Source organism: Phyllobates terribilis, unplaced genomic scaffold (genome assembly GCF_046119375.1).
Source record: "Phyllobates terribilis strain yellow unplaced genomic scaffold, ASM4611937v1 Scaffold_5__5_contigs__length_657084704, whole genome shotgun sequence".
Lineage (NCBI taxonomy): Eukaryota > Metazoa > Chordata > Amphibia > Anura > Dendrobatidae > Phyllobates > Phyllobates terribilis.
This window is the reverse complement of record NW_027362765.1, coordinates 173,802,409-173,828,884: the sequence shown is the minus strand read 5'-3', so window position 1 is coordinate 173,828,884 and position 26,476 is coordinate 173,802,409. Positions and strand designations below refer to the sequence as shown.

General features: G+C 43.4%; 1 protein-coding gene across 1 annotated transcript in view; it reads right to left on the bottom strand.

The window, feature by feature from the left end:
- Positions 1–13,455, bottom strand: part of TBKBP1 (TBK1 binding protein 1) — an 82,760-nt gene extending 69,305 nt beyond the window's left edge. The window contains exon 1 of the mRNA XM_073683478.1: positions 12,686–13,455. Coding sequence (XP_073539579.1) covers positions 12,686–12,922 — 237 coding nt within the window. The 5' untranslated portion in view covers positions 12,923–13,455. The remainder of the gene's footprint in view (positions 1–12,685) is intronic.
- Between the last annotated feature and the right edge of the window lie 13,021 nt (positions 13,456–26,476).

Sequence of the window (26,476 nt, the reverse complement as noted above, 5' to 3'; positions counted from 1 at the left end):
GATTTTATTACATCGGTGTGCCACCTCGCTTTTTTCATGTATGAATTGAAACTCCGGGTTATGTTCGATTTTTCTTAATTTCCCTTAGTCGTATAGTTTGTATGTATACATATGCACAAAATCCCCCAAAAATATTTTGGCTTATGATTCTCATTTAGCTAACTAATGGTAAATGATGAACTGATATGTATACATTAAGATCATTAACTCTTTGGGTCTATAGGGAAAAGTTGATCTTTTTTTCACTTAAGGCATTCCTGTTTTTTTTTTGCTGCTTTTGTATCAAACCTGATCTCTTGGCAGTAAAAAAGCTGCGGACAAAATGCAGACTTTGCTGCTTTTTTGCTGCTTTTCTTGCTGCAATTTGTTGCATTTTTTGTGCATTTTCAAGATCCCAAAGTTCAGCTTTGCTTCCACCATACAAGCATGAAAAATGCATGTGGCTCCACTAATCGGATGAAACGTACCCATACAAGTCTATGGGTGTGTGTAAAACATCAGAGTGCAGTCCGATTTCAGACTCAGACCATGGAGAAGATGGAGAAATTTTGTTCTCCATCTTCTCCACACCTGTGTTCCTATTTTCTCGTGTGAGAGAATCGGATGACACTAAGCTGGTCTTACTCAGAACAGAGTTTGAGCCGAGTGTCATTAACGTAATCGATCCGATTCTCTCGCAGAGCGAACATACAATCGTGTGACCCCAGCCTAAGAATAACAAAAATATACAATGCACATTGTCTTCTAGTATCTATGTAGGCTATTTTTAGTCTACTGTATGCACATGTGCCTGATGTCTGACACGGTGGCTTAGATCTTCAGCGTCTGTATTGATCACCAGTGCGCATGCCGGGCCGAGTGTATACTTCACCGTGACCTCTAGTGACAAGACGGGATACACATGTGCTCTGTGAGGTCAATGCATCGGATGCATGCACTCTACTGATAGTAAGAATAACAATTTCTATTGGGTTAGTCCTCTAGCACTCAGGAATGTTTGACATCTTCAAGATGGGTACTTTTTATATCGGAAATTAGCATAAATGTGCACACTATCAGCTTGGCATCCATTATTCAAGAGAATACCCTTCATTCCATGAGTCTCTTGATGAACAACTATCCGGAGGGAAAAATGTGTTGAGGCGCAGTATGTGGACCAATAAGTACCGTATATGACAGACACATATTGGTTTTATGAAGGAGTTTGATACTGTGTGGTATTTAGCGTGATCATATGTGGTATATACATTTATAATATACAGCAACAATTTTTCTATGTATATGGACAGTAGGTAAAATATTTTTTTCAACTGGTACTTGGTGTTTTTTGATTTTGGTTATGTTCTGTTCAGAGGTATATTATCTGTACTGTAATACTAGTGCATTTAAACCTATGGCTTTCTACGGCATCCCAGGGACAGAAGACAGTGACAGGGGTGCCATTCGCGATCATCTTTATGGTGCCAACCTCCATGGTCAAGTAGTGCCACATATAGGGACAAGCAGGGTGCATCTAATATATCTATTTTTACTAACCAGTTATATCCGATAATGTATAGCTGGGATAATTCCCTTTATTTGTTAGTGTGGTTTTTAGCTTTTTCTATGTAGTTCATTAGTTATATTTTTCATGGAATTATGGAAATCACAGGATGGATAGACATGTTAATGATTTGAAAATTATGAAAAAATGGAAACAAAATTTTACAAAACAACTCGATTTATTTGGTATTGAGTATGATCGCCATGCGCAGAAATCCCCGCACTTAGTCGCCTTGGCATGCCATCAGTGAGGTTATTAATGGTTGTCTGAGGAATGTTCTGCTACGCTGAATGAACTTGAGCAAATCATAAAGATCCACTGCTGGCAGCTCTCTTTGTGATTGCCAACCGATGACATCCCAGACGAGCTTAATGGGCGACAAATCCGGAGACACTGTAGATCATGGTAGCACGTTTAGGCTCGCATGCTGCTCACAGTAGCACAAGCAACATGCTGCCTGGTGTTGTCGTGTTGAAAAACAGCTCCTGGGACACTTTGGAGAAAATGTCTATCGATCCTGTAGTTTCCATAATTCCATGACTTTTCCTTCTTGATGTTGCAATTTCAATGTTTAGGAGTGTATATATTGAATTTACCTTGCAACTTGTGGCTCTTACTTTGAAAAAAAAAAAATTAGGAGCCAAAAACTTTTCTACTTGCAAATGAAAAAAATATATATTAAAATTATTTTTTAGAGGACTATGGAATGCTTGCCTCTTCTTCACATAAGCCATCAATGTTTGATCAGTGGTAGCTGAACGCCATTCATCATCTGCCCTTTATTATGTTAATCAATGGGGGTCTGCTTGCAGGTCATCATTATTATTGTCCCTGAAAATACCTTTATTGTTATTATAAAGAAGACTTGAGGTGAAAAACTGGCATTTGCTAATCTTTTGATTTTCAACAGCTATTAGGACACATCAACCTTGCTTGGTGCTCATATATTACCAGCAGAATTACAATGACCTTCAAGAGCAGAGTTATACATCAGCAGAACAGACCAATGCTCCTGATCTTTGCTTCTAATTGCTTGTGCCACCAATGTTGAACACACACAACCTCCATGGATTTGTAGTACTCCTGGTAATAAATCTTTTAGGACACCGGCAGGCTCAGAGCCTACTAGTGAATACAACTCTGCCTCCTTCCCAACTACCGCTTACCAGAGCTGTCCATAAATGAGTAAAGACCGATAAGTCTCCTGAAAATCAAAAGGGTTGGGCGTTAAAACTTCCTGATCCTTATTCCTATGGCATCATCTGTTGGGGGGAGATTTGGGAGACCATTGTACACATTGGATATTAGCAGGTTCAGCCAACTTTAATCTAATGTATATCAGAGCCTTAAAGGGGTTGTCCAAAACTCGGGCTACCCCTTCTCAATACTCATGTTTCTCCCTTGTGAAATAATAACAATTATACCCACTTCTGGTGCTGGCACTGTTCTAGTGGTGTCAGCATTGGCTCTCCCGGGGATCACGTAACATAGCGACCGTTTAACTCTCTCTGCTTTTGGACAAATCACTTACATCCGGAGGAAGTCATAGCTGCTGTTTTCTCATTTCCTCTGGATGTATGTGATACATCCGAAGGAGGGGAGAGTGAAGCCAGTGCTGATTGGCCACAGGGATCACATGACATAACAACGTTACGCGATCCCCGGCAGAGCGAGTGCCGCTGTACCACCATCGGAGCTGAGTATAAGGCCACGTGTACACACTGAGTATTTGGTGAGTTTTTTACCTCAATATTTGAAGCCCAAATCAGGAAGTGAGCAGAGGAAAAGTATAATAGAAACACGTCACCACTTCTGCATTTTTTACCGACTCCTGGTTTTACCTTATAAATACTGAGGTAAAAAACTCACCAAATACTGATAGTGTGCACGTGGCCTAAGTGTTATTATTTTACAAGAGGGAAACATGAGGATAGAGACGGGGTTGTCCAAGTGATGGACAACACCTTTAATTTTGTATATAGACATTAATAATCACAACCCTGACTATTAAATGCTGTATATAGTTCCTTTCTCCATTGTAGATTGTTTTATGACCCTCTCTACAGCATCACTATTGTTCTATATAATAGTGAAAGCTGGGGGTCACTATTTGTTTCTTACTGGATTAGCAAATTCTTAAAAATGTCTTTAATTATCTGTATAAGACTTAAAAAAACACATGGTTGCTGCCCTTCAGAAATAGTGCCACTCTTGTTCATGGGTTAATTTGCCATCGCTGCCTCATGGGTTTTACACAACAGCTTCTGCAATTTACATGTCACTTATTTCAAATTTGCGGAGGAGAAATCCACGGCTCTATAAACAGCATGAAGAAAGCATTTCCCCCTGAAAACAATTGCGGAGTTATACTTTGGTTGGGCTCACAACAGGCAGATTTTATTGCAGAAATTTCTAAGACTGAAAATCAGTTCAGTTCATCTGAACAGGGTTAGTTCTGCATTTGTATAGACACAGGTTTCTGCAACTTTCAGACAGATGAATGGTGATGTTGCAGAAAGCACCCTAACCCCCTTCAAAGGGCTGAGCTGTGATAAAATACACAGCATATGGACAATAGTATGGTTTCTAAAGTAAAAAAAAAAAAAAGTGGGCAGATTTATCAAAATTGGCCAAAAAAACCCTCAAACTGTCTTTGTTATCCTTAGCTCCTAATCACAGAGCAGTTTAACTACTTAATGACCCATGATGTACATTTTCATTCATTATAGGTTGCCAAGGAAAGTGTGATGATCTGAGCCAGCTTCATACCAGGCGGATGGAGGTTGTGTTAAATAGCCAGCATCTGATTGTAGCTGCAGGAACCAGAGCTTACTCCAATCGCTGCAGTTCAGCCATATAAATGCTGCTGTCAATCACAGACAATGGCAGTCATTGTAATGACGCCCTGCAACACAATCAATCGCAGGGAGCACCAATGAATTACCATGATAGCCAGGGGCCTGCTGAAGACCCCCGTAACTGCTATCTTAGTCCTCCCGTGAAGCAGAAAGTTGTAATGGATCAACAATAGAAGAAATATAGGGAAACTGGTGTAGGGTGACATTTTTTAGAGAAAAAAACAGGGTGTGAGCAATTTGTGCTGACAAATAGTGGAAAAAGTGTATTATGATGGCAGAGAAGGGGTTAACACAAGGCAACTCCTGCAAAGGGAGGTTTTTTGGATGCAGAGGTTGGAGAAACTTACCCCAAAAGGGATAAATGAAAATTGTAATTTCAATGTATTTTTATGGATTAGATATAACGGTGACACTATTACAGGGTAGCATATTGTTTCTTGAAAGTATGTAATTCTATATGTTTCTATGACACTATAAATATTAATGAGTGCCACTGCTCCTGCTGTGCACCATATGCATGTCTTAAAGGAAATCTACCACCAGGTTTTTACTACCCCATCTGAAAGCAGCATGATGTAAGGGCAGAGAACCTGATTCCTGCGATGTACCACTTACTTTTCTGGTTGCTCAAAATCTGCCAATCAGTGGTGTGGGTGGAGTTATACAGAGCTCAGCATTTGGAGAACTGCTAGCCCTGCAGCATATAAAACATTTATCGGGAATCTGTCAGCTGGTTTTGGCTATATAATCTGAGAACAGCATAATTTAGGGCAGAAAGCCTGTTTCCGATATGTATCACTTACTGGACTTCTTGGTATAGCATTGAAAGAATCCTTGTTTGCGTCATGTACAGTCATGGCCAAAAGTTTTGAGAATGACACCAAAATTATATTTTCACATGATCTGCTGGCCTCTGGTTTTTATTAGTGTTTGTCTGATGTTTATATCACATACAGAAATATAATTGCAATCATATTATGAGTACCAATAGGTTATATTGACAGTTAGAATGAGTTAATGCAGCAAGTCAATATTTGCAGTGTTGCCCCTTCTTCTTCAAGACCTCTGTAATTCTCCCTGGCATGCTCTCAATCAACTTTTGGACCAAATCCTGACTGATAGCAGTCCATTCTTGCATAATCAATGCTTGCATTTTGCCAGAATTTGTTGGTTTTTGTTTGTCCACCCGTCTCTTGATGATTGTCCACAAGTTCTCAATGGGATTAAGATCTGGGGAGTTTCCAGGCCATGGACCCAAAATCTCTATGTTTTGTTCCATGAGCCATTTAGTTATCACCTTTGCTTTATGGCAAGGTGCTCCATCATGCTGGAAAAGGCATTTTTGGGCGCCAAACTGCTCTTGGACGGTTGGGAGAAGTTGCTCTTGGAGGACATTCTGGTACCATTCTTTATTCATGGCTGTGTTTTTAGGCAAGACTGTGAGTGAGCCGATTCCCTTGGCTGAGAAGCAACCCCACACATGAATGGTTTCAGGATGCTTTACAGTTGGCATGAGACAAGATTGGTAGTAGCGCTCAACTCTTCTTCTCCGAATAAGCTGTTTTCCAGATGTCCCAAACAATCGAAAAGGGGATTCATCAGAGAAAATGACTTTGCCCCAGTCCTCAGCAGTCCACTCCCTGTACCTTTTGCAGAATATCAGTCGGTCCCTGATGTTTTTTCTGGAGAGAAGTGGCTTCTTTGCTGCCCTCCTTGAAACCAGCCCTTGCTCAAAGAGTCTCCGCCTCACAGTGCGTGCAGAAGCACTCACACCAGCCTGCTGCCATTCCTGAGCAAGCTCGGCACTGCTGGTAGTCCGATCCCGCAGCTGAAACAGTTTTAAGATACGGTCCTGGCGCTTGCTGGTCTTTCTTGGGCGCCCTGAAGCCTTTTTGACAACAATGGAAGCTCTCTCCTTGAAGTTCTTGATGATGCGATAGATTGTTGACTGAGGTGCAATCTTTGTAGCTGCGATACTCTTCCCTGTTAGGCCATTTTTGTGCAGTGCAATGATGGCTGCACGTGTTTCTTTAGAGATAACCATGGTTAACTGAAGAGAAACAATGATACCAAGAACCAGCCTCCTTTTAAAGTGTCCAGTGATGTCATTCTTACTTAATCATGACTGATTGATCGCCAGCCCTGTCCTCATCAACACCCACACCTGTGTTAATGGATCAATCACTAAAACGATGTTAGCTGCTCCTTTTAAGGCAGGACTGCAATGATGTTGAAATGTGTTTTGGGGGTTAAAGTTCATTTTCTGGGCAAATATTGACTTTGCAAGTACAGTAATTGCTGTTAAGCTGATCACTCTTTGACATTCAGGAGTATATGCAAATTGCCATTACAAAAAATGAAGCAGTAAACTTTGGAAAAATTACTATTTGTCTCATTCTCAATACTTTTGGCCATGACTGTACATGTAGCAGACCTAAGACTTTTGGGCTGTGTATAACCCCACTCACACCCTTGACTGACAGCTTCCTTTGTACACTGTGAATTGTCAGCAAGCTGCTAATCAATGGTGGTAGCTGGGTTACACTGATTAGCCTGACTGCCTGGCACGTGATATGTAGTCCTGTAGCATTAGTCTGCTGATAAAATACCAATTGTATTGAAACAACAACACACAGCCTAATGAATGACACATCTTTGTAATCACGCTCTTGTGCCCTATATTATGTTACTCTCAAATTAAATAGCAAAAATCTGTTGACAGATTCCCATTAAATGCTGTTTTCTCTGCTGTAGATCTAGCAGTTCTCCAAATGCTGAGCTCTGTATAACCCTGCCCACATCACTGATTGGCAGCTTTCTGAGTACAATGTGCATAGGCAGAAAGCTTCCAATCAGTGGTGGGGGCGGGGTTGGACTATATGGCAGCAGGTTTACTAGTCTGGAGAAAAAATTTAAATTGACATCTCCGCTGGTATGTAATGAATTTATGGATTGAACTGAAGTGACCTTCGTACTGCTGTTTTTAACGCAACATATGCAATTGAGACCTTCAAAAAATGAAGGCTTGAAAGTCAAGATTATGAATTGTTCTCAATTTTAATGGTTAAATATATATAAAAAAAAAAACCCTCACACAGTGCCGTCAATTGAAACATAAAGAAAACCCTGCATGACAGGCCAATTTTTTGTTTTTGCACATTTATTTTTTCTTCCCCTTCTTCCTGGAGCCTTAACTTTTGAATTTTTCAGTTGACATGAGCTCTTGTTTTGTTTGTGGGAAAAGTTCTAGTATTAAATGACATTATTGATTTTACCATATAATGTTCTGAAAATGTGATTGAAATTTCATGTGGGTTGAAACTGAGAAAAAAAAAACCTCTCAACTCTGCCATTGTGTTTTTGTTTTTATGCATTCATTGTGCAATAAAAATGATTTGACAATATGAGTATTCAGGTACGCACAATGGCCGTGACACCAAATTCCTAGTGTTACAAATATACATACATACATATACAGTGCCTACAAGTAGTATTCAACCCCCTGCAGATTTAGCTGGTTGACACATGCGGAATTAACTTGGCATTGTGACATTTGTACTGTAGATCAGCCTGGAAGTGGGAAATGCACTGCAGCAAATTTTATTTATTTTTTTTTTTTTTTTTTTAAAAACGTTAAAAGTTAATTCAGAGTGTCATTTATTATTCAACCCCTCAAACCACAAGAATTCTGTTTGGTCCCCCTAAAGTGTTAAGAAGTAGTTCAGGCACCAAGAATAATGAGCTTCACATGTGTGGATTAAAGATCTCTTTTGCCAGCCTTTTCTGACTATTTAAGACCCTCTCCAAACTTGTGAACAGCACTCAGACATGGTCAACATGGGAAAGACAAAGGAGCATTCCAAGGCCATCAGAGACAAGATCGTGGAGGGTCACAAGGCTGGCAAGGGGTACAAAACCCTTTCCAAGGAGTTGGGCCTACCTGTCTCCACTGTTGGGAGCATCATCCGTAAGTGGAAGGCTTATGGAACTACTGTTAGCCTTCCACGGCCTGGACAGCCTTTGAAATTGTCCTCCCGTGCCGAGGCCAGGCTTGTCCGAAGAGTCAAGGCTAACCCAAGGACAACAAGGAAGGAGCTCCAGGAAGATCTCATGGCAGTGGGGACATTGGTTTCAGTCAATACCATAAGTAACGTACTCCACCGCAATGGTCTCCGTTCCAGACGAGCCTGTATGGTACCTTTACTTTCAAAGCGTCATGTCAAGGCTCGTCTACAGTTTGCTCATGATCACTTGGAGGACTCTGAGACCGACTGGTTCAAGGTTCTATGGTCTGATGAGACCAAGATCGAGATCTTTGGTGCCAACCACACACGTGACGTTTGGAGACTGGATGGCACTGCATACGACCCCAAGAATACCATCCCTACAGTCAAGCATGGTGGTGGCAGCATCATGCTGTGGGGCTGTTTCTCAGCCAAGGGGCCTGGCCATCTGGTCCGCATCCATGGGAAGATGGATAGCACGGCCTACCTGGAGATTTTGGCCAAGAACCTCCGCTCCTCCATCAAGGATCTTAAGATGGGTCGTAATTTCATCTTCCAACAAGACAACGACCCAAAGCACACAGCCAAGAAAACCAAGGCCTGGTTCAAGAGGGAAAAAGTCAAGGTGTTGGAGTGGCCTAGTCAGTCTCCTGACCTTAACCCAATTGAAAACTTGTGGAAGGAGCTCAAGAATAAAGTCCACATGAGACACCCAAAGAACCTAGATAACTTGGAGAAGATCTGCATGGAGGAGTGGGCCAAGATAACTCCACAGACCTGTGCCGGCCTGATCAGGTCTTATAAAAGACGATTATTAGCTGTAATTGCAAACAAGGGTTATTCCACAAAATATTAAACATAGGGGCTGTATAATAATTGACCCACACTTTTATGTTTAAAATTTAATAAAATTCAACTGAGCAACATAACTTTTTGGTTTGTAAGATTTATGCTTCTGTTCATAAAACCTACTCTCGTTTGCAGTTTGAAGGCTCTAACTTATTTGCATGTTATCAAACCAGCTAAATCTGCAGGGGGTTGAATACTACTTGTAGGCACTGTACACACACATATACATATATAGAGGTTTTATTTCTCTGGGGTTTTTTAGCTTTGGACTGATGTTTTTATTGATTTCATTTTAGGGTAAATAAGACAGTGATTTTTATTTATTGCATTTTTGGAGGAGGTACAGTGACACCAAAACGCAACTCCTGGGGTTTCCATTTTTTTTTTTTCCATGTTTAACATATCTTGTAATAATCTTGTAATATAATATTTTATTTTGATAGATCGGACGATTACAGACTCGAGGATACTAAATACCGTATGCTTTTTTTTCGTTTTTTATTTCTGTATTTTTAAACTGGGAAAAGGGAGCTGATTTAAACTCTTTTTTTTGTCCCCTAGGAGACTTGAACCTTCAATAATTTGATCGCTGATACTTGAATATTGCATTATATAGTTAAATTGATGGGTTTCATAGGAGGAACAACATAGCAGCAGGAGGTGCCTGGCTGCCATCATAACACATCAGTATTTTGTGATCACATCACGGGTGTGCTGATGGCTAGGCAATTTAAATGCCACTGTCAGTGATTGACAGAGACATGTAAATGGTTAAACAGAAGTGATCAGAGCTAGCTCCGCTTGCTGCTATTACAGGCAGATGCCTGCTTTGTAACACAGCTGGCACCTGACAGTTACGTTAGGTTGTTTGAACGGGTTTATGTGCTCATGTCTAAGGGTCCTTTTACATGGGCAGATTTCTTCCCTTAATGGGCGCCGATCGACTGCATAACAATCAGATTTGGGGTTGTTCTAAGTCATTTTTACACAGGCTAATGCAACCTGTTGGGGAACTGGCGATCATTAGAACAATCATTTGGTCCCCAGACAGTTTGCGCATTGTCATCAGCACATCCTGTTTAGGCCTAATTCACACAACCATTTTGCACATACATGTTCTCTCTGTGTTTTCCATGAATAGAACACGTATTATAGTCAACGTGGCAGCTCACATGTCCTTTTTTGATCTGAGTCATGGATCAAAATTACCCATACCAGTTTATGGGATGGCATAGGTGTGCTGTCCGTTTTAAACATTATAATAAATAGGAGAAGCTTTGTAATGTATTTTTTTTGTAGCATATGAGAAAATTAATGATGAGTCACTTATGGTTTACCCTAATGATGGGCAGCACGGCAGCACGGTGGCTCAGTGGTTAGCACTGTTGCTTTGCACTGCTGGAATCCTGGGTTCAAATCCCACCAAGGACAACATTTGCAAGGAGTTTATATGTTCTCCCTGGGTTTACTCTGGTTTCCTCCCACACTCCAAAGACATACTGATAGGGAATGTAGATTGTGAGTCCCAATGGGGACAGTGATAATAACATCTGTAAAGTGCTGCAGAATATGATAGTGCTATATAAGCAAAGCATAATGAATAAATGATAAACATGGACACACTGATGAAAATCAGATAAAAAAAGATGAAAATCAGTCTGTTTTTTAATGATTATTTTTTTGCGTACAAGAAAAATCATTGACCGAGGCTTTACATGGGGAGATGTCCTGACAACAATGATAGGCTTGGTTAGGCTGCTAAAAGATGCAGATCGTTGCAGTGTTTACAGGGGCTAATTATAAGCCCATGTAAAAGAGTCCAGTGGCCCATATGCCATTGGTGCAACCAGCGCAGCCGCACAGGGGCCCAAGTGGAAAGGGGGGCCACTTCCAGCTCCAAAGCAGGTGAAATTGGACACTTTCATGAATAATTGGAATGCACAGGGGCCCTCTTCTGTCTGTGTCTGCTCCTGCAAGCATCATAATATATTACATTGTACTTTACAGTATCTTGTGTACATCAGTGAAAGATATTTCTCGCCATATATCAGAAGTCGTGGGCGATCATGTAATACATTACCGATGACAATGTAATAAATACAAGAAAGTTACATGCTCAATATCCTCACTTTCTTACTTCCTCTCTATCAACATAACAAGAAGATTTTGCTCTGAACTTGTATGTTGTCTTGTACCTGTCTCTAATGTATTAGCCATTGCCCCATAATGGAAAGTGTGGTCTATAATTTACAGGCTACATTACCCCACATCTTCTAAGTGGCTTGTGGACATCATTGATATATGACATCACCCTCATTATTTATCAGCTATGTGATAATACAGTCATGTAAAAATATATACGGCGGCACAGTGGCGCAGTGGTTAGCACTGCAGCCTTGCAGCACTGGGGTCCTGGGCTCAAATCCCACCAAGGACAACATCTGCAAGGAGTTTGTATGTTCTTCCCATGTTTGTGTGGGTTTCCTCTGGGTTCTCTGGTTTCCTCCCACACTCCAAAGACATACTGATAGGGAATCTAGATTGTGAGCCCCAATGGGGACAGCAACAATAATGTATGTAAAGCGCTGCAGAATATGTTAGCAATATATAAAAAAAAAAGATTATTATTATTATATCTGGTGATTGCGAATCCCTGGCATACAACATTACATGTCAACTGATGTTTTATGTGTGCCTCAGGATCATGTAACACATTAGACACATAAGAAAGATAGTAAGATGATGATAAATCATTGGGGTTGGCCCCTGGTGATTTTTTTCTCAAAAAGTAACTTTATTTTTTGCATCTTTTCCGTCAGTATGTAACATAATACATCTATTATTTAACCTTACCTACAATTTCCTTGTATATTTGTATGTTATACAACATGGAGACGGGATGAATCATGTTATAAATGTGATGTATCCCAAACACTTAGAAGATGAAGGCTTACACATGTATTAGTGATACACACAAGGCCACTAGATAAATAGATATGTAATAGGATGTGATATTTATATATAAGAGATAAGGAGCCATGTAGGATGAATGATGCACACAAGAAAGTTATATTCTGTGACTTGTCATCTAGGCTACGTCTCTGATACGTTGCACGTTCCTTAATTGATAGAAGAACTTAGTGTCTCTCACTCATATTTGTCTTATTCCATGGTTCTTCCACGTATAAATCTGTCGTGTATGTACTATAGTATGAGCTTTCTTTGCATGAGCTATTAAACCATCATGTGCATGAATTGTAAGGTGCTGCGGAATATGTCAGCACTATATCAATACGGATTATTCTCATGACCTCTACACTAGGTTTACCCTGTGAATTTTTGGATGAGCTTTTTACCTTCCTGAACAAACCTGGTGCCTTTTTTACCCTCTACGACATGGCAGCAGAAAGTGGAAAGCTGTATGTGCCCACCTGGATCTCATAGACTTTGAGCTTCCTGCGCAGTGTTGCATTCTCTCTCTCCAGGGCACTAAGCCGCTCCTTGATGTCACCATATGCAGTTATCAAAGCAAAATGTGAAGCGGAGCACATGTCCCCTGACTGGTCAGTGTTGGGACTGTCCACCCAGTCATCCTCCTCCTCCTCATCCTCTTGCGCCAATGTCTCCTGGGCAATGATGCTGATGTCATCACCGAACACTGAGTCCATGTCCAGGTGCAGTGGGAGAAGCCAAGTGGCGTGGATCCCTCTGCCCTCGGCGCCCTGTGAGGACGGCAGTGTTACTCTGGACGTGTCCCACACACACAGGGCGTCCACTGTCGCAGGAAGTTATGGACGCCGCCGTCCAGGCTCTTGGGCACAGCAGATAGAGAGTCCTCACGGCAACTTCTGTGCGTGCATTGGGCAGCACAATGGACTCTACAAAGCTTGAGCTTGGCAGCCAAATAGCCAAGGGGTCAACTCCTCTATGGTGCCTTATTGCACATGGAAAAGCTGGGGGCCTGATGTAGTCTGGAATACAGACAAGGAAGGATGGAGAGCCGATGATGTCCCATAGGCTGCATAGCATACATTCTCCACTCTCATCAGCACCCAGGAAGCGGTCCTGTCTCGCCTTGCTGGTCTACCTCGCTTGTTATGATAAGGTCTGGCTGGTATTGTCCTGCTGTATCACCATGCTCCCTCCTCCTCTTCCCAGAGACCACCTCTTTTCCTCTCCATTCAGTCTGCATACCCCGTGACACAATGACATCAGTTCCTCTGAATCACAGGCTCAGGGATCCTGAAAGACAAAGTGCCTCCTTGCATCCCACAGCTGCCTGTACAGAGATGCTGCACCCCAGCTAGTGCTACGTCTGTGCACGTTCAGCATCGATCAGTGCCACCAAAGCAGATACATAGCACTGCACAGCATATTTCTAGAGATTCACCAGACAGAAGAGGGCTCCTGTGCAAGAACAGAATATGGGCCCTCTGCAGTCCAATAGCTCATCATAATGTGCCCCTTCATGTGCTGCTTTGGAAGTGGAAGTGGGCCCCTTAGCTCTTGGGCCCCTGTATGGCTGCATGGATTGCAGCACTGGTTTGGCCGCCCCTGGGCTTCACGTATTTATTAATGTAAATGCAAAAGATAATGTATGGGACGTGATTTTAGTGCAACCCAGTGTACTGTATAGTTACAATGTCTAATATAAACTACAGGGCATGTCTATAGAGAGGTTAAAATGGCTTCGGGTTACATGATTTTCAACATACAATGGCCTTTCCTGTCCATGAAACTGAATTTAATTAGAGATAAGTGAATACATTTGCAGGAGCCATGTCAGAATTCCATGACAGCTGGATGAGAGTCCTGCGAACCGACTCCTACCTGCCGGCATCTCCTGCTCTTCTTGTGATTAGCTAGCCTGATGCAATGTCGTGTGTGTGTCGTGTCAGGCCGGCTAATCAGAAGAGGAGCAGGAGATGCCTGCAGGTAGGTTCCTGTCCAGCGTTCATGTAAGGGTTCGCTCACACGAGCATATAAATCGGACGAGTGCAGTGCGAGAAAACATCACATTGCTCTCTGACCAATGTTAGTAAATGAGGCAGTGCTCATCTGCGAGTGTTTCCTCGGCTCTAATCGGACTGAGAAAAAAATCGTAGCATGCTGCGACTGGATGCGAGAAGCGGATCGCACTCGCCAATGCAAGTCAATGGGTGCAAGAAAAAAAATCAGATGGCACACGGCCCATATGTGTGTGTGCCTCCCAATTTTTACGCAGACATCTCAAAGGAAACCCTACATTTCATCAACCAAGTACAAGAAATTCACAGCCCGAACCGTCAGAATCAAATAGAATAGATATATAGAATACATAGCAGGGGCGGAACTACCGCCCGTGCAGCCGGTTCATTGAACGGGGGCCCCGAGGGAGAGGGGGCCCCTCCTGCCTCCAGCAGGGCCGCCATCAGGGCATGTCTGCCCTGACTCCAGTGTGGGGCCCAGCCGGTAGGGGCCCCCTTGGAGCCCCGTTGGGGGCCCCCTCTTGTGAGTCTCTCTCCTCATGGGGCCCCCGGCCCCATGCTAAGCGCCGGGTCCGGGACATCTCAGCGCTGCGCTGCGCTCCTGCGGCAGCGCCTTCATGATTCCCCTGATTTCCGGTCATGTGACGGCGCCGTCACATGGCCGGAAGTCAGGAGAACCTGGTGTCAGCGATTTGGACGAGCGCCAGGATTCTGCAGGGATCGCATGTGGGTAAGTATAACAAGTTTTGTTTTTTTCAAAATACAATTTACTAGGAGTGGGGGGAATGGGAGGTGTGTGTGTGTGTGTGTGTGTGTGTGTGTGTGTGTGTGTGTGTGTGTGTGTGTGTGTGTGTGATAAGAGATGCACATGGGGGGGGGGAGATGATAAAAGATGCACATGGGGTGGGGGGGATGAGAGAGGTGCACATGTGGGGGGAGGGGGATGAGAGAGGTGCACGTGGGGGGAGGGGGATGAGAGAGGTGCACGTGGGGGGGGGGATAAGAGATGCACATGGGGGGGAGATAAGAGATGCACATGGGGGAGGGGGATAAGAGATGCACATGGGGGGGAGATAAGAGATGCACATGGGGGGATGAGAGAGGTGTACATGTGGGGGGGTTGAGAGATGCACATGGGGGGATGAGAGAGGGGCACATGTGGGGGGAGGGGGATGAGAGAGGTGCACGTGGGGGGGGAGATGATAAAAGATGCACATGGGGTGGGGGGGATGAGAGAGGTGCACATGTGGTGGGGGATAAGAGATGCACATGGGGGGGAGATAAGAGATGCACATGGGGGGGGAGATAAGAGATGCACATGGGGGGGGAGATAAGAGATGCACATGGGGGAGGGGGATAAGAGATGCACATGGGGGAGGGGGATAAGAGATGCACATGGGGGGGAGATAAGAGATGCACATGGGCGGGATGAGAGAGGTGCACATGTGGGGGGATGAGAGAGGTGCACATGTGGGGGGGATGAGAGATGCACATGGGGGGGATGAGAGAGGGGCACATGTGGGGGAGGGGGATGAGAGAGGGGCACATGTGGGGGAGGGGGATGAGAGAGGGGCACATGTGGGGGAGGGGGATGAGAGAGGGGCACATGTGGGGGATGAGAGAGGGGCACATGTGGGGGAGGGGGATGAGAGAGGGGCACATGTGGGGGAGGGGGATGAGAGAGGGGCACATGGGGGGTGGTGAGAGCTGCACATGGGGGGGATGAGAGAGGGGCACATGTGGGGGAGGGGGATGAGAGAGGGGCACATGTGGGGGAGGGGGATGAGAGATGTGCACATGGGGGGGTGGTGAGAGCTGCTCATGGGGGGGTGAGAGCTGCACATGGGGGAATTGGGAGAAAATGAGCTGCACATGGGGGAATTAGGAGTAGGGGGATAATGAGCTGCACATAATGAATGTGGGGTGGGGGAGAGTAAATGATAAATGACGATGGGGTGGGGAGAGCACGGACTTGATATAATGAATTGGGGCAGGGGGTGCATGTAAATAATGAATGCGGGGAGCAGGAAGTATAGAGTAGAGGTTCTAATTAAATTATATATTAAGTGCCTATTTACAGTTAATGGGGGCACCGTGGTGGATTACAATTTATATTTGGAATGGTAGGTTGCATAATAACTAACCATATATTGATGGTGGATGCACTTCTGTATTCAGCTGCGTAATGTAGAAGTTGGGGAATGTGCTCTAGATAACTGTGTTATTTTATGCAGAGACGAGTCCTGGCTGGAAGACGTGATGGCGGTCTGTGCTGGATGGAGGAGAAAAGCGTAGCTGAAGGACTTCACCTAGAGACGTCACCAGTGAGTCAGTGCATTACATGTACACTTACACTATATACTATGTACCGGGCTCCTGTGTATAATGTCACTGGTGATTACTATTACCTGTACACTATATACAGAGCTCCTGTGTATAATGTCACTGGTGATCACTGTATTACCTGTACACTGACACTATATACAGAGCTCCTGTGTATAATGTCACTGGTGATCACTGTATTACCTGTACACTGACAATATATACAGAGCTCCTGTGTATAATGTCACTGGTGATCCCTGTATTACCTGTACACTATATACAGAGCTCCTGTGTATAATGTCACTGGTGATCCCTGTATTACCTGTACACTATATACAGAGCTCCTGTGTATAATGTCACTGGTGATCACTGTATTACCTGTACACTGACACTATATACAGAGCTCCTGTGTATAATGTCACTGGTGATCACTGTATTACCTGTACACTGACAATATATACAGAGCTCCTGTGTATAATGTCACTGGTGATCCCTGTATTACCTGTACACTATATACAGAGCTCCTGTGTATAATGTCACTGGTGATCCCTGTATTACCTGTACACTATATACAGAGCTCCTGTGTATAATGTCACTGGTGATCACTGTATTACCTGTACACTGACACTATATACAGAGCTCCTGTGTATAATGTCACTGGTGATCACTAGATTACCTGGACACTTACATTATACATACCATGTATAGAGCTCCCGTGTATAATGACACTTATGGTAATATTAGTAATGTGGTGGTAATATTAGTAATGTGGTGGTAATATGTGGTCTGGTCATGGTGTGGCAGTTTTTCTCCCTTCTGTGTGGTATTATTCGGTCACTATGTTGTGGTAATATGTGGTCTGGTGATGGTGTGGCGGTATTCCCTGTATGTGGTATTATTGGTCATTTTAAAAAAAAATGTATATGACACATTCCCTTAAAGAAAACTAAATAAAAATATATCTAAAAAGAGTATTGGATATTTTAAGAAAATTTTAATAGGTTAGAGTAGGGCCCGGCCAGAAGAGTCTACCTTATCGTGGTGGCGGCTTTAAAAATCTTTTGGCCAAAACAAAAGCTGTTGGCTATGTATGTGGCACCGTCACATGGCCGAACGTCAGGAGAGCCTGGTGGCAGCGACGTGGACGAGCGCCAGGATTCTGCAGGGATCGCATGGGGGTAAGTATAACAAGTTTTATTTTTCTTAAATACAATTAATTAACTAGGAGTGGGGGGGATGAGAGATGCACATGGGGGGGATGAGAGATGCACATGGGGGGGGTGAGAGATGCACATGGGGGGGATGAGAGATGCACATGGGGGGGATGAGAGATGCACATGGGGGGGATGAGAGATGCACATGGGGGGGATGAGAGATGCACATGGGGGGGATGAGAGATGCACATGGGGGGGATGAGAGATGCACATGGGGGGGATGAGAGATGCACATGGGGGGGTGAGAGATGCACATGGGGGGGTGAGAGATGCACATGGGGGGGTGAGAGATGCACGGGGGGGATGAGAGATGCACGGGGGGGGTGAGAGATGCACGGGGGGGTGAGAGATGCATCGGGGGGGTGAGCTGCACATGGGGGGGATGAGAGCTGCACATGGGGGGGTTATGTTTACATAACTTTGTTGCCTTATGAAGCGCAGGGGGGGGCCCCCAAAAATTTCTTGCACAGGGGCCCACTACAGTCTGTGTCCGCCCCTGATACATAGGATAGATAGATGTCCTGTAGATATTTAATGTCACAAGTCCTCTAATATAATAAACTAGCACGCTTTAGTGCCTTTCATGTGTCAATGAAGATTGTTTAGCCTTATTTAACCTACTAAATAAATAATTAAAAAAAAAAAAAACAATGTGGGACCCCCCTATTTTTGATAACTTTCCAACGTAAAGCAGACAGCTATGCGCCTATATTATCAGGCTGGGAAGGTCCCTAGTAATTGGGCTCTTCCCAGCCTAAAAATTCTAGCCTGCAGTCGCCCCAAAAGTGGCACGTCACATGAGATGCACCAATTTTGGCGCTTGGCCCAGCTCTTCCCAATTGCCCTGGTGCAGTGGCAATCGGGGTAATGGTAGTTGGGGTTGATCACAGCTGTGATTTTTCAAAAATCACAGCTGCTATCAAGCCCTGGGGTTAGTAGTGGAGAGGGGTCTATCAGACACCCCCCATTACTAAACACAGTGTTTAAAAATAAAAAGACACACACAGAAAAACGTTATTACAGTATATTATATATCTACAGGATATCTATCAATCATTCTATCACCTTTATATCTAGATCTTTATATAAGATTGCTTTAATTTTTTGGATAAATAGAATAATTTCATATACAGTATTTACAGTATGTAAAAGATCATGTTAAAAATGCATTGCATACGCCATGCATGTGAGGAAAAAAATCGCATACTATTTCACTCACATTACATATGCAATAAAAAAACGGATTTCACTCAGACAACTCTCGGGGCTGAAAATCGGAGCGATATTGAGAATTGTATCACACCTGTATTACTGCAGGGCATGCACTGATTGGCTATCTAGTAGCGCCTCTCTACAGTACAGCACGTTACTACATGTTGTGCACTGCTATCTGTGTGATGAGGAGTTGCTCCTTTATAAACCAGGTGATGAGAGCTCAGTTTTAGTTATTATGGTGCACGGTGTGCGCTATACAGGACCACAAAAGCTCTCTCTGTAAAATGTAAGAACCTGCTTTATCAGCATTACTTATCTGCTTGTCTATTTTTAATCTACATAGTTTTCTGCTTTAGGATGACATTTTACAATTTTGGAACCAACTACTAAGTTTTTGACTTTCAGGAATGTTGTGTCCCCTGCTGCAGTTTGATATGAAAAAAAAAAACAACAAAAAACAGTTTTTAACTCACCCTCCCCAGGTCCAGCACTGAGTCTCCACTGCTGCTCCTGGTTTCTGTTGTTGTGTGCAGCGCTGATGTCACGTCGACAGTGCTGCAGCCGGTGAGTTCAGCGGCTCGTTGCTTTTACACCCTGACACCTAGAGACACAACACTGGACCCAGGAAAGGTGAGTTTGTTTTTACACAACTTTACTGCAAAAAGAAATCTTTTTAAACTCTCAACAATATTTTCAGCAAACCATGATCGTCCCAGAATGAATTAATAATGTAATTTGAGATACACTTGTATACTGATATGTTTAGAAAGTTGTGTTACACCCACATGATCTATATTGTACAGGGCATGCACTTAAGACACACAATCAAACACAATTTGGGAAAATAAAAGATATTGACACATGTGAACTATGTAAAAAGTTGACTAATGTTTGTATTGTTCTGACATTACAATGCACTTGGTTATTATTGGAACCAGGGGTGTACATAGATATCATGGTGCCCCATAACAAAAGTTCTAAGTGCCCCCTCCCCCCGAAAAAAAAAAAAAATGTCGAGGTCACAGAAGAGCAGATCTCACAACTTTCCAGCCTTTACTTAGTAATTTTCCTCCCACTGAAGTCCTAGATTCCTCTTTCATTGCCCCCATAAGGTATGATGCCAACCAAATTGCCCCCCAAACACAGTATGATATCCCCATGGTGAATTCCTCCACATGCACAGTATAGTGACCATACTGTACCCCACCTCAACTCCCAAGGCAAAGTATGCTGACCCCAACACACAGCCCTCCATGCGGTATAATAGCCCCACACTGTATAGTAGCACAAAATAGCCCTCCAGACAGTATGATGGACCCCACACAAACCTTCACACTGTATAATTGCTTGCATACAGTATAAATCACCCCTCCATGGTCTTCCATACAATATAATGTGCCCCCCCCCCCATGGTCCTGTATGCAGTATAATGCTCCCCCCCCCCATGGTCCTGTATACAGTATAATGCACCTCCCATGGTTCTGTATACAGTATAATACACTCCCATGGTCCTGCATACAGTATAATGCTCCCCCCCATGGTCCTGCATACAGTACAGTGCTCCCCCATGGTCTTGTATACAGTATAATGCTCCCCCCATGGTCCTGTATACAGTATAATGCTCCCCCCCTTAGTCCTTTATACAGTATAATGCTCCCTCCTTGGTCCTGTATATAGTATAATGCACTCCCCATGGTCCTGTATACAGTATAATGCTCCCTCCCATGGTCCTGTATACAGTATAATGCTCCCTTCTTGGTCCTTTATACAGTATAATGCTCCCTCCTTGGTCCTGTATATAGTATAATGCACTCCCCATGGTCCTGTATACAGTATAATGCTCCCTCCCATGGTCCTGTATATAGTTTAATGCTCCCCCCATGGTCCTGTATACAGTATAATGCTCCCCCCATGGTTCTGTATACAGTAAAATACACCTCCCATGGTTCTGTATACAGTACAATGCTCCCCCCATGGTCCTGCATACAGTACAATGCTCCCCCTTGGTCCTTTATATAGTATAATGCTCCCTCCTTGGTCCTGTATATTGTATAATGCACTCCCCATGGTCCTGTATACAGTATAATGCTCCCCCCATGGTCCTGTATACAGTATAATGCTCCCCCTTGGTCCTTTATACAGTATAATGCTCCCTCCTTGGTCCTGTATATAGTATAATGCACTCCCCATGGTCCTGTATACAGTTTAATGCTCCCCTCATGGTCCTGTATACAGTATAATGCTCACCCCATGGTCCTGTGAACAGTATAATGCTCACCCCATGGTCCTGTATACAGTATAATGCTCCCTCCCATGGTCCTGCATACAATATAATGCTCCCCCATCCTCTATTATGGTCACCAGTCACTGATTTAAATAAATAAATACAGTACTCACCTCTCCTGGGTCCACCCGATGCTCCGGTCTCCTGAGCCTGTGTTGAGAAGCACCGCACATCTCAGAGCAGCGTACGCCCAGTAATGACGTCAACGCGCCCGCTGCTCTGACACATCAGACGCCGAGGAAGGATGATGGGAATGGAAGCGTCTGCTGACGCTCGCTCCTCCATCATCATCGCTTGCGCTGACAGCCGAGCTCCCCTCAGTGATCAGCTCGCGCAATGATGATGATGGTGGAGGAAGTGTCAGCTTCCACAACCATCATTCTGTGTGCATGCCAGACTGGCGGTGCCGGTGCTTACAGGCGGAGGGGAGGCCCGATGCAAACGCTGACACCAGACCCCCTGGCTCACAGGCCCCATAGCATTGGTGTGGACTGCTGCCATTGTACGCCACTGATTGGAACCAGTCTACCAGGCTCTAAGTAACTCACAGATTAGTTGAGTCCTACCTGGAAGTCATTCTTCCTATAGTGTCTGATGTGAGGACTAGACTTCCTGGAGAGCAAATCATTTGAGCAAGTTCTGTGCAGGCCATGAGCTGGCAGAGAATGCTTGGAGATTTCACTGCTGAAGCCTATAGAATAGTTAATGCAGCTCTGGACTAGAATACTGGATGAAGTCAAGTAATGTATTTGCGTGTCGCCCTCCTTTTTATGTAGATTTATTTTATATGCAATGTTTTTATTTTTAGATGTTGGTTTTTCATTTTTCATATATCACTTTCTAAAAAAAAACAACAGAAAAAAATTGTAGTTTTTACACTGCTCATTAACCCCTGTACCCCCAAAGGTTGTTTGCACGTTAATGACCAGGCCAATTTTTACAATTCTGACCACTGTCACTTTATGAGGTAATTACTCTGGAACGCTTTAGCGGATCCCCCTGATTCTGAGATTGTTTTTTCGTGACATATTGTACTTCATGATAGTGGTAAAATTTATTTATTTCACAATTTTCAAACTTTGAATTTTCATGCCCTTAAATCAGAGATATGTCACACAAAATAGTTAATAAATAACATTTCCCACATGTCGACTTTATATCAGCACAATTTTGGAACCAAAATTTTTTCTTTGTTAGGAAGTTATAAGGGTTAAAAGTTGACTAGCGATTTCTTATTTTACCAACAAAATTTACAAAACCATTTTTTTAGGGATGACATCACATTTGAAGTGACTTTGAGGGGCCTTTATGACAGAAAATTCCCAAAAGTGACACCATTCTAAAAACTGCACCCCTCAAGGTGCTCAAAACCACATTCAAGAAGTTTATTAACCCTTCAGGTGCTTCACAGAAAGTTTTGGAATGTGGTAGAAAACAATGAACATTTTACTTTTTTTCACAAAAATGTTACTTTAGACGCAATTTTTTTTTATTTTTGCAAGGGTAACAGGCAAAAATGGACCCCAAAGTTTGTTGTGCAATTTCTCCTGGGCATACTGATACCCTATATGTGGGGGAAAACCTCTGTTTGGGCACACGGCAGGGCTCGGAAAGGAAGGAGCGCCATTTGACTTTTTGAATGTAAAATTTGCTTGAATAATTAGTGGACGCCATGTTGCGTTTGTGGAGCCCCTGATGTGCCTAAACAGTGGAAACCCCCCACAAGTGACACCATTTTGGAAACTAGACCCTTCAGGGAACTTACCTAGATGTATGGTGAGCACCTTGAACATCCAGGTGCTTCACAGAAGTTTATAACAGAGCCGTGAAAATTAAAAAAAATCTAACTTTTTCCACAAAAATGATCTTTTAGCCCCAAATATTTTATTTTCACAAGGCTAAGAGGAGAAAATTAACCCCAAAAATTGTTGTACAATTTGTCAGAGTACGCCGATACCCCATATGTGGGTCAAAAACACTGTTTTGGAGCACCGCAGGGTTCAGAAGGGAAAGAGCACTGTGTGACTTTTTGAACGCAAAATAGGCATTTGGAGAGCCCCTGATGCGCCTAAACAATAGAAACCCCCCACAAGTGACCTCATTTTGGAAACTACACCCTCAAGGATTTTATCAACATTTTGAACTCAGAAGTACGACACAGAATTTGGTCATCATATTGAATATGTTGTCATGAGTCTTGAGCGCATGTGTTCGCTACTTGAATTTGCATCGGGTACTCCAAGTATCGCGGGTGCTCGAGTTCCCGCCCCGTATGTTTCACAGTTGTTAGACACTCAAAAAAAAAACATGCCGGGATTGCTCGTGTATGGCAGGCAATCTCCGCGTGGTTTTTATGGCTGTATAAGAGCCGCAAAACATGCAGAGCGGGGACTTGAGCATGTCACTCGAGCACCCGCGATACTCGGTGCATACTCGAGCACCTGATGCAAACTCAAATAGCGAGCACTTGCGCTCAACGCTAGTCGCCATATTGTTATCATTTTTTTTCTTTACCCTAACCCGAACACAACCCTAACCCCAACCTTAACACAACCGTAACACAACCCTAATCCTAACACAACCCTAACCCTATCCCGAGGGATCCATTCACTACAATGAAGTAGCAGAGTTACTCTGGACTCCATCTGGCCTCTGTTTAGCGGTGTCCTTTTTTTCAGAGGTTCACAAAACTGTGGCTGACGGCACTTTTATGCACGCCTAATAAAAAGATGGACACCGTGGGATCACAGGCCAGATGGCGTCCACGGTGCCTCCATCTGCCTCATTACAGGGAATCTTCCGCTGGGGTTTCCATCTGAATCACGTATTTCAGAGATTTACACGGAAACCCCAGTGTAAGCACTCAGCGCAAAGAGCAAGATAGATGTGAGCCGAGCCTTAGATCTTTGTGAGGCAAAATGAACAAATCAGCAGCCGATGAAGAATTGGTTTTATTTATTTTTTACGCTGTTCCTCGTGCGGTGTAAGTGATTAGACGACTTTATTCTTCGGGTCGGTGCGATTACAGCGGTACCAGATTTATAATCGGGATTTTTATGTTTGGCTGCTGTCACACACTAAAAAACGCTTTTTTTTTCCCCAAAGACTAGTTTTTGCATCGCCATATTTTGAGAGCTATAATTTTTTCATATTTTGGCCAACAGAGTCATGTAAGGGCTTGTTGTTGCGTGACAAGTTGACGTTTTTATTGGTACCATTTTTGGGCACGTGACATTTTTTGATCGCTTTCTGTTCCGATTTTTGGGAGGTAGAATAAACAAAAACCAACAATTCAGGAATTGTTTTTTTTTTTTGTTTTTTTATGCCGATCCGAGTGTGGTAAAATTTACAAGGCAGCTTTATTCTTTGGGTCAGTACTTTTACAGCAATACTACATTTATATCTTTATGTTTTGGCGCTGTTACACAAATAAAAACTATTTGATAGAAAGTAGAATTTTTTTTGCATCACTTTATTCTGAGAACTGTTTTTTGCGGGACAAGATGAAATTTTCAGCAATACCATTTTTATTTACATTCATCTTTTTGATTGCATTTTATTCCACTTAGTGTTCGGCGGTATGCTGATAAAGCACCGTTTTTTGCTTCGTTTTTTTATTTCTTTTTTTTTATGGTGTTCACTAAAGGGGTTAACTAGTGGGACAGTTTTTTATTTTTAAAAAATATATGTTTACTACTTTTTTTTTCACTTAGTCCCACTATGTCTGATTGCAGTTATAATGTATAGCAGTGCAGGATCACATAGTGCGTCACGGTGACTGGATTAAAAATTATCAGTTGTCACCTCATCCATATAAATAATAATTCCTCATGTAGAAATCTATCTATCTTATCTGGAAGCGCACAGGAGAGCAGAGGTAGGGGACTTAGGCACTGAGAAGAAGAAGGGTGCTGCTGGGAAATGTAGTTAAGCACATAAGAAAATGGACTGCCCAGAAGGGGATGAAAAAATACAGGTACAAGAAAGAAAATGTATGTTGGGCTTGTAGTGTATAATAATAATGGTCATGCAGATATTGTCCTTTGTAAAAAAGTATTGTCATTGTGGGACTAACACTTTTAAATTGTGACTAGATGGTGGCCCAATTCTAACGCATCAGGTATTCTAGAATATGTATGTGGTCGACCGGGCACGACTAATCAGCGAAGCAGTGTTTAAATGGGTTGTGCACTACTTTAAATTAACCCCCAATGTATCCACCCCGGGCCCCTAATGAATTTTGTAATTACGTCATGTTGTCAATACAGCTTGTGACAACATCGCTGACCACCCACAGCCAGCATGTAATTCCCCCGGCTGCAGCCGGCTCTTGCTTCCGCTTACATCACGACTATTTGCGGCTGTAGCCAGGGGTCTCCTGTTCCGCGTACAACGGTGAATGACGGGCTGTGGGCGGGATTATCCCCCATTGTGTCACACCCAGCATCCACCGCGCGCTCTGTCAATGAATGCGCGTGCGGTGGATGCCGGGTGTGACGGGATGGGGATAACCCCGCCCACAGCCCATCACTCACCATGAAACAGGAGACCCCTTGGCTGCAGCCGCAAATAGTCGTGACATAAGCGGAAGCAAGAGCCAGCTGCAGCCGGGGGTCACATGCTGCCTGTGCGCGGTGACCCGAGTATAAGCCGAGACCCCTAATTTTACAACAAAAAACTGGGAAAATTTATTGACATGAGTATAAGCCTAGGGTGGGAAATGCAGCAGCTACTGTTAAATTTCCATATCCTGGTATGTATGGCTCCCTCATCCCCTAATTGTGGTTTGTAAGGCTCCGTCATTCCCCTAATCCTGGTTTGTATGGCCCCCTTATCTTGGCTTGTACGGCCCCCTCATCCTGGTTTTGTACGGCAGTGTGTTGTGGTGTCTCCTGTTACCGACGTTTTCTTTGAGATTCCGCATTCTGGGCTTGTGTGGCAGCAGTTTGTTGTGGTGTCTGTTGCTCTCGACGTTGTCGTTTCCTTGCTGCTTTTCGGTCATCCTTAGTGGCGTATTTTCGCTTACGACCCATTGGAAGACAGGAAGCGTAAATCGTGATAACGTGCAGTAAAGAAGTATCTGTTCAGCGCGCTGTGACTGGCAGAACGTGTTCAGTAAATGTGACAGAAGTACGTCACACTGTGACTGACAGAACGTGTTCAGTAAACGTGACAGAAGTACGTCACACTGTGACTGACAGAACGTGTTCAGTAAACGTG